The 14,948-nt window shown below is 48.8% G+C and overlaps 1 protein-coding gene across 4 annotated transcripts in view; it reads left to right on the top strand.

Moving 5' to 3' along the window:
* Nucleotides 1-14,948, top strand: part of LOC110531043 (ATP binding cassette subfamily A member 4b) — a 146,218-nt gene that overhangs the window by 21,745 nt on the left and 109,525 nt on the right. For all 4 annotated transcript variants that reach the window (XM_090182921.1, XM_036986622.2, XM_090182922.1 and 1 more), the window contains exon 8: nucleotides 6,765-6,854. In XM_090182921.1, the coding sequence (XP_090039047.1) occupies nucleotides 6,765-6,854 (90 nt within the window). The remainder of the gene's footprint in view (nucleotides 1-6,764; nucleotides 6,855-14,948) is intronic.

Genomic DNA, 14,948 nt, shown 5'->3' with positions numbered 1-14,948 from the left:
CACATACAGACGTTTCAAAACAGTAAAGACATTACAAATGTCATATTATATATATATATATATATATACAGTGTTTTAACAATGTACAAATACTCTCTCTCTCTCCTTTAGTGTCCCGCCCTTCTCTAGCTCTTCTCCCCCTCTCTCTCTCTCGCTCCTTTAGTGTCCCGACCTTCTCTAGCTCTTCTCCCCCTCTCTCTCTCTCTCTCCTTTAGTGTCCCGACCTTCTCTAGCTCTTCTCCCGCCCTCTCTCTCTCTCTCTCTCCTTTAGTGTCCCGGCCTTCTCTATCTCTTCTCCCCCTCTCTCTCTCCTTTAGTGTCCCGGCCTCTATCTCTTCTCCCCCTCTCTCTCTCCTTTAGTGTCCCGGCCTTCTCTATCTCTTCTCCCCCCCTCTCTCTATCTCTTCTCCCCCCTCTCTCTCTCTCTCCTTTAGTGTCCCGGCCTTCTCTATCTCTTCTCCCCCCCTCTCTCTATCTCTTCTCCCCCCTCTCTCTCTCTCTCCTTTAGTGTCCCGGCCTTCTCTATCTCTTCTCCCCCTCTCTCTCTCCTTTAGTATCCCGGCCTTCTCTATCTCTTCTCTCTCTCTCTCTTTCTAAAATATTAATGTCCATTCTCTAATGTTTGCAGTTTCCACAAGTGGTCTTTAACTCAGTCCTGAGGCACCAGCAAAAATAGTATTTTCATTTATCAGACTTTAATTTATCTGCATTTCCAGCCCTTATATTTATCCTCACAATTAAGTGTTTTGCCATTTTCCTTTCTGGACAACCGGGGCACTAAACAAATCGTTTTTACGTGTAGAACACAAAACAATTAGCCATAAACGTTAACTTTTATGAGTTTTATTGACAAATATCAATCCAAAAAATAAGGTCCGGCAAAACTAAATTCTGATGAAAATATATTTATATGAAAGTACAGAAATTGTTTGCTCAGTGGGAAATGAATATCCAACTAGTCAGTGGCCACTTTGTGGAGTTTAGACAGTTTGTGACAGTGACTATATAAGCGTATTATAGACACTATGTCCTGGGATTTACTATGATCTCATATGTAGAAGCACCCCCCCCGGTTTTCAACGGTCAGGCCTGGTCATCTGCCAATACAGCTGTTGACAGGCTCATGTACCCTATTTAGATATACCTATTAGAAGGAGACCAGAGAGGAAGGTACATGGTAACTAGTAGCACCATGGCCATGCTGATATAGACCTACTGGTAGCACCATGCTGATACAGACCTACTAGTAGCACCATGCTGATACAGACCTACTAGTAGCACCATGCTGATACAGACCTACTAGTAGCACCATGCTGATACAGACCTACTAGTAGCACCATGCTGATACAGACCTACTAGTAGCACCATGCTGATACAGACCTACTAGTAGCACCATGCTGATACAGACCTACTAGTAGCACCATGCTGATACAGACCTACTAGTAGCACCATGCTGATACAGACCTACTAGTAGCACCATGCTGATACAGACCTACTAGTAACACCATGCTGATACAGACCTACTAGTAGCACCATGCTGATACAGACCTACTAGTAGCACCATGCTGATACAGACCTACTAGTAGCACCATGCTGATACAGACCTACTAGTAGCACCATGCTGATACAGACCTACTAGTAACACCATGCTGATACAGACCTACTAGTAGCACCATGCTGATACAGACCTACTAGTAGCACCATGCTGATACAGACCTACTAGTAGCACCATGCTGATACAGACCTACTAGTAGCACCATGCTGATACAGACCTACTAGTAGCACCATGCTGATACTGACCTACTAGTAGCACCATGCTGATACAGACCTACTAGTAGCATCATGCTGATACAGACCTACTAGTAGCACCATGCTGATACAGACCTACTAGTAGCACCATGCTGATACAGACCTACTAGTAGCACCATGCTGATACAGACCTACTAGTAGCACCATGCTGATACAGACCTACTAGTAGCACCATGGCCATGCTGATACAGACCTACTTACCAAATGTTTTTGTTTTGCTATCCTACCACTTTACCTGTTTCTCTTCACTTCCTCTAATCCTTCCTCCTCTTCCTCCTCCTCATCCTCGTCTACGTCCTCATCCTCTTCCTCCTCTTCCGCCGCCTCCTCCTCAGCCGCCTCCTTTTTCTCTTTCTCCTCCTCCTCCTCTTCCTCCTCCTTCTCCTCCTTCTCTTCCTCCTCCTTCTCCTCTTTCTCCTCCTCCACCTCCTCTTCCTCCTCCTCTCTCCCTCCTCCTCCTCCTCCCCTCCTTCCTCCTCCTCTCCTCCTCCTCCTCCTCTTCCTCCTCCTCCTCCTCCTCCTCTTTCTCCTCCTCCACCTCCTCTTTCTCCTCCCCCGCCTCCTCCTCCTCTTTCTCCTCCTCCTCCTCTTCCTCCTTCTCCTCTTTCTCCTCCTCTTCCACCTCCTCTTCCTCCTCCTCCTCCTTTTTCTCCTCCTCCTGCTCCACCTCCTCCTCCTCTTTCTCCTCCTCCTCCTCCGCCTCCTCCTCCTCTTTCTCCTCCTCCTACTCCTCCTCTACCTCCTCTTTCTCCTCCTCCTCCACCTCCTCTTCCTCCTCCCCCTCAGCCTCCTCCTCCTCTTTCTCCTCCTCTTCCTCCTTTTCCTCCACCTCCTCTTCTTCCTCCTCCTCCGCCTCCTCCTCCTCTTTCTCCTCCTCCTCCTCATCCTTCTCCTCCTTCTCCTCCTCCGCCTCCTCCTTCTCTTTCTCCTCCTCTTCCTCCTTCTCCTCCACCTCCTCTTCCTCCTCCGCCTCCTCCTCCTCCTCCTTCTCCTCTTTCTCCTCCTCCTCCACCTCCTCTTCCTCCTCCTCCTCCGCCTCCTCCTCCTCTTTCTCCTCCTCCTCCCCCTCCTCCTCCTCCTCCTCCTTCTCCTCTTTCTCCTCCTCCTCCCCTCCTCTTCCTCCTCCTCCTCCGCCTCCTCCTCTTCCTCCTTCTCCTCCACCTCCTCTTTCTCCTCCTCCTCCGCCTCCTCCTCCTCTTTCTCCTCCTCTTCCTCCCTCATCGTCCTCCTCCTTCTCCTCTTTCTCCTCCTCCTCCACCTCCTCTTCCTCCTCCTCTTTCTCCTCCTCCTCCTCCTCCTCTTCCTCCTCCTCCTCCGCCTCCTCCTCTTTCTCCTCCTCCTCCTCCTTGTCTTTCTCCTCTTTCTCCTTCTCCTCCTCTTTCTCCTCCTCCTCCTCTTTCTCCTCCTCCTCCTCCTCTTTCTCCTCCTCTTTCTCCTCTTTCTCCTCCTCTTCCTCCTCCTCCTCCTCCTCTTTCTCCTCCTCCTCCTCCCTGTAAGGCAGTGGTATTCAAACTTTTTCTGTAGGGACCCACCCTACCCCAAATCTAATCATAACCTTCAATTCATGACATTTTCATCTCTAGATTTCCCCTTTCCTTTCTTATCAAAGTTCAAAGAAACCAATAAAACATTTACTCAATTAACCATTTGTATATTGTCCCATAAAATAATCTGTACTCCTCATTTGTTGTCACAAAACAAAAACAAAAAAGTTAATGTTTTATTTTTGATGACACCACTGCAGCTCTCCCACAACCCCACTAGGGGTTACAACCCCTACTTTGAATAACACTGCTCTAAGGCCTCTTGTCCTCCTCCTCTATTTCTCATACTTCTCTTACTGTCCTCCCTCTCTTTTATACCCCTTCTACCCCCCCTCTGTCAGGGTTCAGTCCCGGGTAGAGTCTCCCCTCTCTCTCTGTCAGAGTTCAGTCCAGGGTAGAGTCTCCCCTCTCTCTCTGTCAGAGTTCAGTCCCGGGTATAGTCTCCCGTCTCTGTCTGTCAGGGTTCAGTCCAGGGTAGAGTCTCCCCTCTCTCTCTGTCAGAGTTCAGTCCAGGGTAGAGTCTCCCCTCTCTCTCTGTCAGAGTTCAGTCCAGGGTAGAGTCTCCCCTCTCTCTCTGTCAGAGTTCAGTCCAGGGTATAGTCTCCCCTCTCTCTCTGTCAGAGTTCAGTCCCGGGTATAGTCTCCCCTCTCTCTCTGTCAGAGTTCAGTCCCGGGTATAGTCTCCCCTCTCTCTCTGTCAGAGTTCAGTCCAGGGTAGAGTCTCCCCTCTCTCTCTGTCAGAGTTCAGTCCAGGGTATAGTCTCCCCTCTCTCTCTGTCAGAGTTCAGTCCCGGGTATAGTCTCCCCTCTCTCTCTGTCAGAGTTCAGTCCCGGGTATAGTCTCCCGTCTCTGTCTGTCAGAGTTCAGTCCCGGGTATAGTCTCCCGTCTCTGTCTGTCAGGGTTCAGTCCAGGGTAGAGTCTCCCCTCTCTCTCTGTCAGAGTTCAGTCCAGGGTATAGTCTCCCGTCTCTGTCTGTCAGAGTTCAGTCCCGGGTATAGTCTCCCGTCTCTGTCTGTCAGGGTTCAGTCCAGGGTAGAGTCTCCCCTCTCTCTCTGTCAGAGTTCAGTCCAGGGTAGAGTCTCCCCTCTCTCTCTGTCAGAGTTCAGTCCAGGGTAGAGTCTCCCCTCTCTCTCTGTCAGAGTTCAGTCCAGGGTATAGTCTCCCCTCTCTCTCTGTCAGAGTTCAGTCCCGGGTATAGTCTCCCCTCTCTCTCTGTCAGAGTTCAGTCCCGGGTATAGTCTCCCGTCTCTGTCTGTCAGAGTTCAGTCCCGGGTATAGTCTCCTCTCTCTGTCAGGGTTCAGTTCGGGGTATAGTCTCCAGAAGGCAGGTGACTGGCTCAGCCAGGTTGGCATGGCGATAAAGCGATAGCCTCTTGGCCTATTTCCCTAATAGGATTAGTTAATGAGTTAGGCAATGCCCCCTCCCTCAGCTCACTCAGAGAAACACACTAAGAGGTGACTGGGCCATACACCTAGAGACAGGGTCATGTGTCACCTATAGGGAGAGGGGAGACAGGGCCATGTGTCACCTATAGGGAGAGGGGAGACAGGGCCATGTGTCACCTATAGGGAGAGGAGAGACAGGGTCATGTGTCACCTATAGGGAGAGGAGAGACAGGGTCATGTGTCACCTATAGGGAGAGGAGAGACAGGGTCATGTGTCACCTATAGGGAGAGGAGAGACATGGTCATGTGTCACCTATAGGGAGAGGAGAGACAGGGTCATGTGTCACCTATAGGGAGAGGAGAGACAGGGTCATGTGTCACCTATAGGGAGAGGAGAGACAGGGTCATGTGTCACCTATAGGGAGAGGAGAGACAGGGTCATGTGTCACCTATAGGGAGAGGAGAGACAGGGTCATGTGTCACCTATAGGGAGAGGAGAGACATTAGAAGATATACTTTTATTTTATTGTTAGTTCTGCAATATGTTTTCTTTCTGGTTGTGGTTGTTGAAGTTCACACTGACACTGGTTTTCCATCCCTAAAATGGCCTTACCTAAACGGTCAGCCAAAGAATTTTCTTCACAGAAAAACAATAACCTGTAATTAGCATCAATGGCTGTAATTTCCTCAATATTGAAGAGATAGTTTGAGATTTTGTCAATGAAGCAATTTATCTACTTCCCCAGAGTCGGATGAAAAGGAACAGCACGCTAACTGTTCCTGTAGAGGTACAGGCATTGCGCTAACGCTAGTTAGCATTTGCTTGTGAAACTACCTCTAATTCTTTCATACTGGACTCAGACACAGACAAGTGGTGCTATTCTATTACATCTAGCAATATTCCTAAAATCATACTTGTTCACCCAGCAAAGCTACCATCAAGGCAAAGGGTGGCTACTTTGAAGAGTCTAAATTATAAAATATATTTTGTGTTGTTTGACACTTTGTTGGTTACTACATGATTCCATATGTGTTATTTCATAGTTTTCATGTCTTCACTATTATTCTACAATGTAGAAAATAGTACAAATTAAGAAAAACCCTTAAATGAGTAGGTGTTCTGAAACTTTGGACTGGTAGTGTATATTAGTACACACGTAACAACGTAGTCAGTTCATGTTTATCTTGACTAAATATCGACACTCTCTCATTTCCCCCAATACAAAAACTCCTCACTTGCTTAGTAATAAGGATGTGTTTTAACATGGACAGAGTAAACCCTCTCGCTTCACCTCTTCCTCTCTTTTACTAGTTTGTTCTCTGAACCCGTAACCCTTAACCCCTCCCTCCCTCCCTCCCTCCCTCCCTCCCTCCCTCCCTCCCTCCCTCCCTCCCTCCCTCCCTCCCTCCCTCCTACTAATAGATCACTACTACCTCTCCTCTCCTATTATCTTGCCTTTCCCTCGCACTCTCTTTTCTCCCTCCCTCCCTCCCTCCCTCCCTCCCTCCCTCCCTCCCTCCCTCCCTCCCTCCCTCCCTCCCTCCCTCCCTCCCTCCTTTCCTCCCTCCATTCCTCCCTCCCTCCCTCCCTCCCTTCGTTCATTGAAATGGAAGTGTAAGGAATGTCATAGGAAGCTAAGTAAGATGTTTGTGTTGGCGTTCTCTGTTTCCGTAGTGACTCTCTGTGGCATGTCAGTGGCCTTGAAGAGCCAGTGTTAATTAAGGGGCTTTTCCTTTAAAGTCGTAAAGGTGAAAGAGTATGAGAGTATAGCACGTTGATTCATGCCTAGTTAGTTATCTTTGCATGATTTTAAACATTTTAACCGAATTAAAAAAAACAAATCAAATCAGACTTCATTCAAAAGGGTTTTATAACATCTCTAAGTATGCAAACGTTATTTTTCATGTATTTGACAGGGACAATGCACATCTCATCAATATTTCTGTAAATGTGCCAGCCGGCTAGTTTTCATCTGTAGTCCCAGAGATGTGACTATTACCTGTCCAAACTGTCTTTTCCCAGCTGCCCCGGGTGTTGGACAACCACACGGATGGACCAGACCTACGCTACTGGGGGCGTGTTCTAACCGCTGTATCAGAGAAGGTCCAAGTGGTGAGTCATCTATCATATGTCTTTCTGTTATCCTCTCTCTCTCTATTTATCTTCTCCTCCTTCTCTGTCCCTCTCTCTCTCTCTGTCTCTCTCTCTCTCTCTGTGTGTGTCTCTCTCTCTCTCTCTCTTTCTCTCTCACTCTGTCTCTCTCTCTGTCTCTCTCTCTCTCTCTCTCTCTCTCTCACTCTGTCTGTCTCTCACTCTGTCTGTCTCTCTCTCTGTCTCTGTCTCTCTCTCTCTGTCTCTCTCTCTCTGTCTCTGTCTCTCTCTCTCTGTCTCTCTCTCTCTCTCTCTCTCTCTCTCTCTCTCTCTCTCTCTCTCTCTCTCTCTCTCTCTCACTCTGTCTTGCTCTCTGTCCTCTCTTTATCTCTCTTGATCCCTCTTAACATTTGCAGAATTCATCACTCAGTTCCCTCTATGAGTTGCTCCCAGTAACAGGAAGCTCTTAGTTGCTCCCAGATACAGGAAGCTATGAGTTTTTCCCAGTAACAGGAAGCTGTTTGTTGCTCCCAGTAACAGGAATCTTTTAGTTGCTCCCAGTAACAGGAAGCTGTTAGTTTTTCCCAGTAACAGGAAGCTGTTAGTTTCTCCCAGATACAGGAAGCTGTTAGTTTCTCCCAGTAACAGGAAGTTGTTAGTGTCTCCCAGATACAGGAAGCTGTTAGTTTCTCCCAGTAACAGGAAGCTGTTAGTGTCTCCCAGATACAGGAAGCTGTGATGAGGAAACTGGAGGCTATAAATAAGAAGCGTCTGATCCCAGGAGGATAGGAGAGAGTGCAGTGTGTGTGTGCGCGCTCGCATATTTTAAATGTGTGTGTGTGTGTGTGTGTGTGTGTCTATGGATGTGTGCCTATGTGCATTTGTCTGTGTTTGTTTTCGGGTAGAGTTGACAGCTTCTGAAGCTCATGTTAGTGTGTTCATTTCATCCAGCCCCAGAGACTGGTTGAGTCAGTGAGAGGGTTAGACAGGTAACCCTAGTAACCTGCAGGATGTAACCTTAGCACCATCCTACTATCCAAGGTGTGTTTATAGTAAAGACACGCATGGTGTTTTGTACGGGGTGGCAGTATCCTACATAAAGTGTTTATGATGAATGCATTGGTCAGATGTATTTCTAGCAATTCCTGGGTGTTGTTCATTGTGTGTGTGTATGTGTGACGTTCACATACAGTTGAAGTCGGAAGTTTACATACACCTTAGCCAAATACATTTGGTATTGCCCCGCCTTATCTCAGCTCACAGGTCACCATAGCACCACCCACCCGTAGCACGCACTCCAGCAGGTATATTTCACTGGTCACCCCAAAAGCCAATTCCTCCTTTGGCCGCCTTTCCTTCCAGTTCTCTGTTGCCAATGACTGGAACAAATGGCAAACATCACTGAAGCTGGAGACTCACATCTCCCTCACTAGCTTTAAGAACCAGCTGTCAGAGCAGCTCACAGATCACTGTACCTGTACATAGCTCATCTGTAAATAACCCATCCAATCTACCTCATCCCCATACTGTATTTATTTATGTATTTTTGCTCCTTTGCACCCCAGTATCTCTACTTGCACATTCATCTTCTGCTCATCTATCACTCCAGTATTTAATTGCTACATTTGAATTACTTCGCCACTACAGCCTATTTATTGCCTTACCTCCCTAAGCTTCCTCATTTTGCACATATATTTTTTCTAATGTGTTATTGACTGTATGTTTGTTTATTCCATGAGGAGCTCTGTGCTGTTGTTTGTGTCGCACTGCTTTAGTTTATCTTGGCCAGGTCACAGTTGTAATTGAGAACTTGTTCTCAACTGGCCTTCCTGGTTAAATTAAGGGGAAATAAAAATAAACGTTTTTCACAATTCCTGACATTGAATCAGAGTAAAGATTCCCTGTCTTAGGTCAGTTAGGATCACCACTTTATTTTAAGAATGTAAAATGTCAGAATAATGGTAGATTGAATTATTTATTTTAAAGCCCCCTCCACAACATGATGCTGCCACCCCCGTGCTTCACGATTGGGATGGTGTTCTTCGGCTTGCAAGCCTCCCCCTTTTTCCTCCAAACATAATGATGATCATTGTGGCCAAACAGTTACAGTGGGGAGAACAAGTATTTGATACACTGCCGATTTTGCAGGTTTTCCTACTTACAAAGCCTGTAGAGGTCTGTCATTTTTATCATAGGTACACTTCAAGTGTGAGAGACGGAATTTTATTTATTTATTTATTTATTTAACCTTTATTTAACCAGGTAGGCAAGTTGAGAACAAGTTCTCATTTACAATTGCGACCTGGCCAAGATAAAGCAAAGCAGTTCGACACATACAACAACACAGAGTTACACATGGAGTAAAACAAACATACAGTCAATAATACAGTATAAACAAGTCTATATACAATGTGAGCAAATGAGGTGAGAAGGGAGGTAAAGGCAAAAAAGGCCATGGTGGCAAGGTAAATACAATATAGCAAGTAAAACACTGGAATGGTAGTTTTGCAATGGAAGAATGTGCAAAGTAGAAATAAAAATAATGGGGTGCAAAGGAGCAAAATAAATAAATAAATTAAATACAGTTGGGAAAGAGGTAGTTGTTTGGGCTATGTACAGGTGCAGTAATCTGTGAGCTGCTCTGACAGTTGGTGCTTAAAGCTAGTGAGGGAGATAAGTGTTTCCAGTTTCAGAGATTTTGAGAATCTAAAACAAAAATCCAGAAAATCACATTGTATGATTTTTAAGTAATTAATTAGCATTTTATTGCATGACATAAGTATTTGATCACCTACCAACCAGTAAGAATTCCGTCTCTCACAGACGTGTTAGTTTTTCTTTAAGAACTTAATTATTTGGTATAGAAACCTTTGTTTGCAATTACAGAGATCATACGTTTCCTGTAGTTCTTGACCAGGTTTGCACACACTGCAGCAGGGATTTTGGCCCACTCCTCCATACAGACCTTTTCCAGATCCTTCAGGTTTGGGGGCTGTCTCTGGACAATACGGACTTTCAGCTCCCTCCAAAATATTTTCTATTGGGTTCAGGTCTGGAAACTGGCTAGGCCACTCCAGGACCTTGAGATGCTTCTTACGGAGACACTCCTTAGTTGCCCTGGCTGTGTGTTCCGGGTCGTTGTCATGCTGGAAGACCCAGCCACGACCCATCTTCAATGCTCTTATTGAGGGAAGGAGGTTGTTGGCCAAGATCCCGCGATACATGGCCCCATCCATCCTCCCCTCAATACGGTGCAGTCGTCCTGTCCCCTTTGCAGAAAAGCATCCCCAAAGAATGATGTTTCCACCTCCATGCTTCATGGTTGGGATGGTGTTCTTGGGGTTGTACTCATCCTTCTTCTTCCTCCAAACACGGCGAGTGGAGCTTAGACCAAAAAGCTCTATTTTTGTCTCATCAGACCACATGACCTTTTTTATTTTATTTGTTTTATTTTACCTTTATTTAACCAGGCAAGTCAGTTAAGAACAAATTCTTATTTTCAATGACGGCCTGGGAACAGTGGGTTAACTGCCTGTTCAGGGGCAGAACGACAGATTTGTACCTTGTCAGCTCGGGGGTTTGAACTCACAACCTTCCGGTTACTAGTCCAACGCTCTAACCACTAGGCTACCCTTCCTCCTCTGGATCATTCAGATGGTCATTGGCAAACTTCAGACAGGCCTGGACATGCACTGGCATGAGCAGGGCGACCTTGCGTGCGCTGCAGGATTTTAATCCATGACGGCATAGTGTGTTACTAATGGTTTTCTTTGAGTCTGTGGTCCCAGCTCTCTTCAGGTCATTGACCAGGTCCTGCCGTGTAGTTCTGGGCTGATCCCTCACCTTCCTCATGATCATTGATGCACCATGAGGTGAGATCTTGCATGGAGCCCCAGACCGAGGGTGATTGACCGTCATCTTGAACTTCTTCCATTTTTTTTATAATTGCGCCAACAGTTGTTGCCTTCTCACCAAGCTGCTTGCCTATTGTCCTGTAGCCCATCCCAGCCTTGTGCAGGTTTAAATTTATCCCTGATGTCCTTACACAGCTCTCTGGTCTTGGCCATTGTGGAGAGGTTGGAGTCTGTTTGATTGAGTGTGTGGACAGGTGTCTTTTATACAGGTAATGAGTTCAAACAGGTGCAGTTAATACAGGTAATGAGTGGAGAACAGGAGGGCTTCTTAAAGGAAAACTAACAGGTCTGTGAGAGACGGAATTCTTACTGGTTGGTAGGTGATCAAATACTTATGTCATGCAATAAAATGCGAATGAATTACTTAAAAATCATACAATGTGATTTTCTGGATTTTTGTTTAAGATTTCCGTCTCTCACAGTTGAAGTGTACCTATGCTAGAAAATTACAGACCTCTACATGCTTTGTAAGTAGGAAAACCTGCAAAATCGGCAGTGTATCAAATACTTGTTCTCCCCACTGTATATTTTTTGTTTAATCAGACCAGAGGACATTTCTCCAAAAAGTATGATCTTTGTCCCCATGTGCAGTTGCAAACTGTAGTCTGGCTTTTTTATGGTGGTTTTGGAGCAGTGGCTTCTTCCTTGCTGAGTGGCCTTTTGTAATGCTCCGGGTGTCGTGGGTGTGGAGTCAAATGCAGGAGACAGAGAGTTCAATGCTGCGCGTCTTTTAATCGCACCAATGCACCACAGGGTGCTCACAAAAACGTTACGTTCCCAAAACACAGGGAAATCAAAATGTACAATGGGAAACAATCCCGACCGGACACTAACACGTGCCTATACCACAGAGCCGAAGGTTTACATAGAAATAATCCCGCACAACAACCAGGCGGGCCGGCTGTCTAATAAAGACAAACTAATCAAACATTCACAGGTGCTACCACTCAACATACAAGGAGGGGAAGGAAAAACAATCAGTGGCAGCTAATAGGCCGGTGACGACGACCGCCGAGCGCCACCTGCCCGGGAAAGGGAAACACCCTCGGTCGGACTCGTGACAGTACCCCCCCCCTGACGCGTGGCTCCCGCAGCGCGCCGACACCGGCCTCGAGGTCGCCCCGGAGGACGAGGCGCAGGGCGATCCGGATGGAGGCGATGGAAATCCCTCAACATGGAGGGATCCAAGATGTCCCCCACCGGTACCCAGCACCTCTCCTCCGGACCGTACCCCTCCCAGTCCACGAGGTACTGCAGGCCCCTCACCCGGCGTCTTGAGTCCAGAATGGCCCGGATCGTGTACGCCGGGGACCCCTCGATGTCCAGCGGGGGGGGAGGGACCTCCGGTACCTCACTGTCCTGCAGGGGACCAGCTACCACCGGCCTGAGGAGAGACACATGAAACGAGGGGTTAATACGATAATAGGAAGGGAGTTGTAATCGATAACACACCTCGTTTATCCTCCTCAGGACTTTAAAGGGCCCTACACACTGCGGACCCAGCTTCCGGCAGGGCAAGCGGAGAGGTAGGTTTCGGGTCGAGAGCCAGACCCTGTCCCCCGGTACAAACACGGGGGCCTCACTGCGGTGGCGGTCAGCACTCCTCTTCTGCCGTCCACTCGCTTGTCGTAGAGATTCCTGGACGGCCCTCCAGGTCTCCTTGGAGCGCTGTACCCATTCCTCCACCGCAGGAGCCTCGGTCTGGCTCGGATGCCATGGTGCCAGGACCGGCTGGTACCCCAACACACACTGAAAGGGGGACACGTTAGTAGAGGAGTGGCGTAGTGAGTTCTGAGCCATTTCAGCCCAGGGAATGTATCGTGCCCACTCCCCTGGCCGATCCTGGCAATACGACCGCAGAAACCTACCCACCTCCTGGTTCACTCTCTCCACCTGCCCATTACTCTCGGGGTGATAACCGGAGGTCAGGCTGACAGAGACCCCCAAACGTTCCATGAACGCTCTCCATACCCGGGACGTGAATTGGGGGCCCCGATCAGAAACGATGTCCTCCGGCACCCCGTAGTGCCGGAAGACATGGGTGAATAACGCCTCCGCAGTCTGTAGGGCTGTAGGGATACCGGGCAACGGGAGGAGACGGCAGGACTTAGAGAACCGATCCACAATTACCAGAACCGTGGTGTTCCCCTGAGACGGCGGGAGATCGGTTAGGAAATCTATGGACAGATGTGACCATGGCCGCTGTGGAACAGGGAGGGGTTGTAGCTTCCCTCTAGGAAGGTGCCTAGGAGCCTTACTCTGAGTGCACACTGAACAGGAGGAGACATAACCCTTAACGTCCTTAGCCAACGTAGGCCACCAATACCTCCCCTGAAGGCTCCCCACTGTCCTCGTCACCCCAGGGTGACCCGAGGAGGGTAGGACGTGAGCCCACCGAATCAGTTTGTCCCGAACACCAAGCGGCACGTACCTTCGCCCCACTGGACACTGAGGAGGCGTGGGTTCAGCCCGTAACGCCCGCTCGATGTCCGAGTCCACCTCCCATACCACTGGGGCTACCAGCTTCGAGGCGGGAAGGATGGGAGTAGGTTCGGTGGACCCATCCTCCGTGTCATAAAGGCGGGACAGTGCGTCAGCCTTCACGTTCTGGGAGCCCGGTCTATAAGACAAAGTAAATCGGAACCGGGTGAAGAACATGGCCCACCTTGCCTGACGTGGGTTAAGTCTCCTAGCTGCCCGAATATACTCCAGATTCTGGTGGTCGGTCCAGATGAGAAAGGGGTGTTTAGCCCCCTCAAGCCAGTGTCTCCACACCTTCAGAGCTCTAACCACCGCTAGCAACTCCCGGTCCCCCACATCATAGTTACGCTCCGCTGGGCTGAGCTTCCTTGAGAAGAAAGCGCAGGGTCGGAGTTTTGGTGGCGTACCCGAGCGCTGTGATAGCACGGCACCCACCCCAGCCTCGGACGCGTCCACCTCCACTATGAATGCTAGAGAGGGGTCCGGATGCGCCAACACGGGCGCATCAGTAAACAGCGCCTTCAACTTGTTGAATGCTCCGTCCGCCTCTGCTGACCACTGCAAACGCACCGGGCCCCCCTTCAGCAGTGAGGTGATGGGAGCCGCTACCTGGCCAAAACCCCGGATAAACCTCCGGTAGTAGTTGGCAAAACCCAGAAAACGCTGCACCTCCTTTACCGTGGTCGGAGTCGGCCAATTACGCACGGCCCTAATGCGGTCACCCTCCATCACTACCCCCGAGGTGGAAATGCGATATCCCAGAAAAGAGACGGCTCGTTTAGAGAACACGCATTTCTCAGCCTTGACGTATAGGTCATGCTCCAGCAGTCTACCAAGCACCTTGCGCACCAGAGACACATGCGCGGTGTGAGTGGCCGAGTAGATCAGAATGTCATCGATATAAACCACCACTCCCTGCCCGCACAGGTCCCTGAGAATCTCGTCTACAAAGGATTGGAAAACGGCTGGAGCATTCTTTAACCCATACGGCATGACGAGGTACTCATAGTGGCCTGATGTAGTACTAAATGCGGTTTTCCACTCGTCTCCCTTCCGAATACGCACCAAACTATACGCGCTCCTGAGATCCAGTTTTGTGAAGAACTGCGCTCCGTGGAACGATTCCACCGCCGTAGCGATGAGAGGTAGAGGGTAACTATACCCCACTGTGATGGCGTTTAGACCTCTATAATCGATACACGGACGCAAGCCTCCCTCCTTTTTCCTCACAAAAAAGAAACTTGAGGAGACAGGTGAAATGGAGGACCGAATGTACCCCTGTCCCAGCGCCTCCGTGACATATGTCTCCATTGCCAACGTCTCCTCCTGGGACAGCGGGTACACGTGACTCTTGGGAAGCGCAGCGTCTACCTGGAGATCTATCGTACAATCCCTTCCCGGTCGATAAGGTGGTAATTTAGTCGCTTTCACTTTACTGAAAGCGATTGCCAAATCGGCATACTCGGGGGGAATGCACACCGTGGAACCCTGGTCTGGACTCTCCACCGACGTGGCACCGATGGAAACTCCCAAACACCTTCCAGAACACTCCTCTGACCACCCCTGGAGAACCCCCTGTTTCCACGAAATTTTAGGATTGTGCCGGGCCAGCCAGGGAGTCCCCAGCACCACTGGAAACGCAGGCGAGTCAATAATAAAGAAACTGATACGCTCCCTATGATTCCCCTGCGTCACCATGTCCAGTGGGACCGTGGTCTCC

Source organism: Oncorhynchus mykiss, chromosome 8 (assembly GCF_057628025.1).
Source record: "Oncorhynchus mykiss isolate SJ-2025 chromosome 8, ASM5762802v1, whole genome shotgun sequence".
Classification (NCBI taxonomy): Eukaryota; Metazoa; Chordata; class Actinopteri; order Salmoniformes; family Salmonidae; genus Oncorhynchus; species Oncorhynchus mykiss.
Note: the sequence above shows the minus strand (reverse complement) of the source record. Positions and strands in the feature narration are given on the sequence as shown.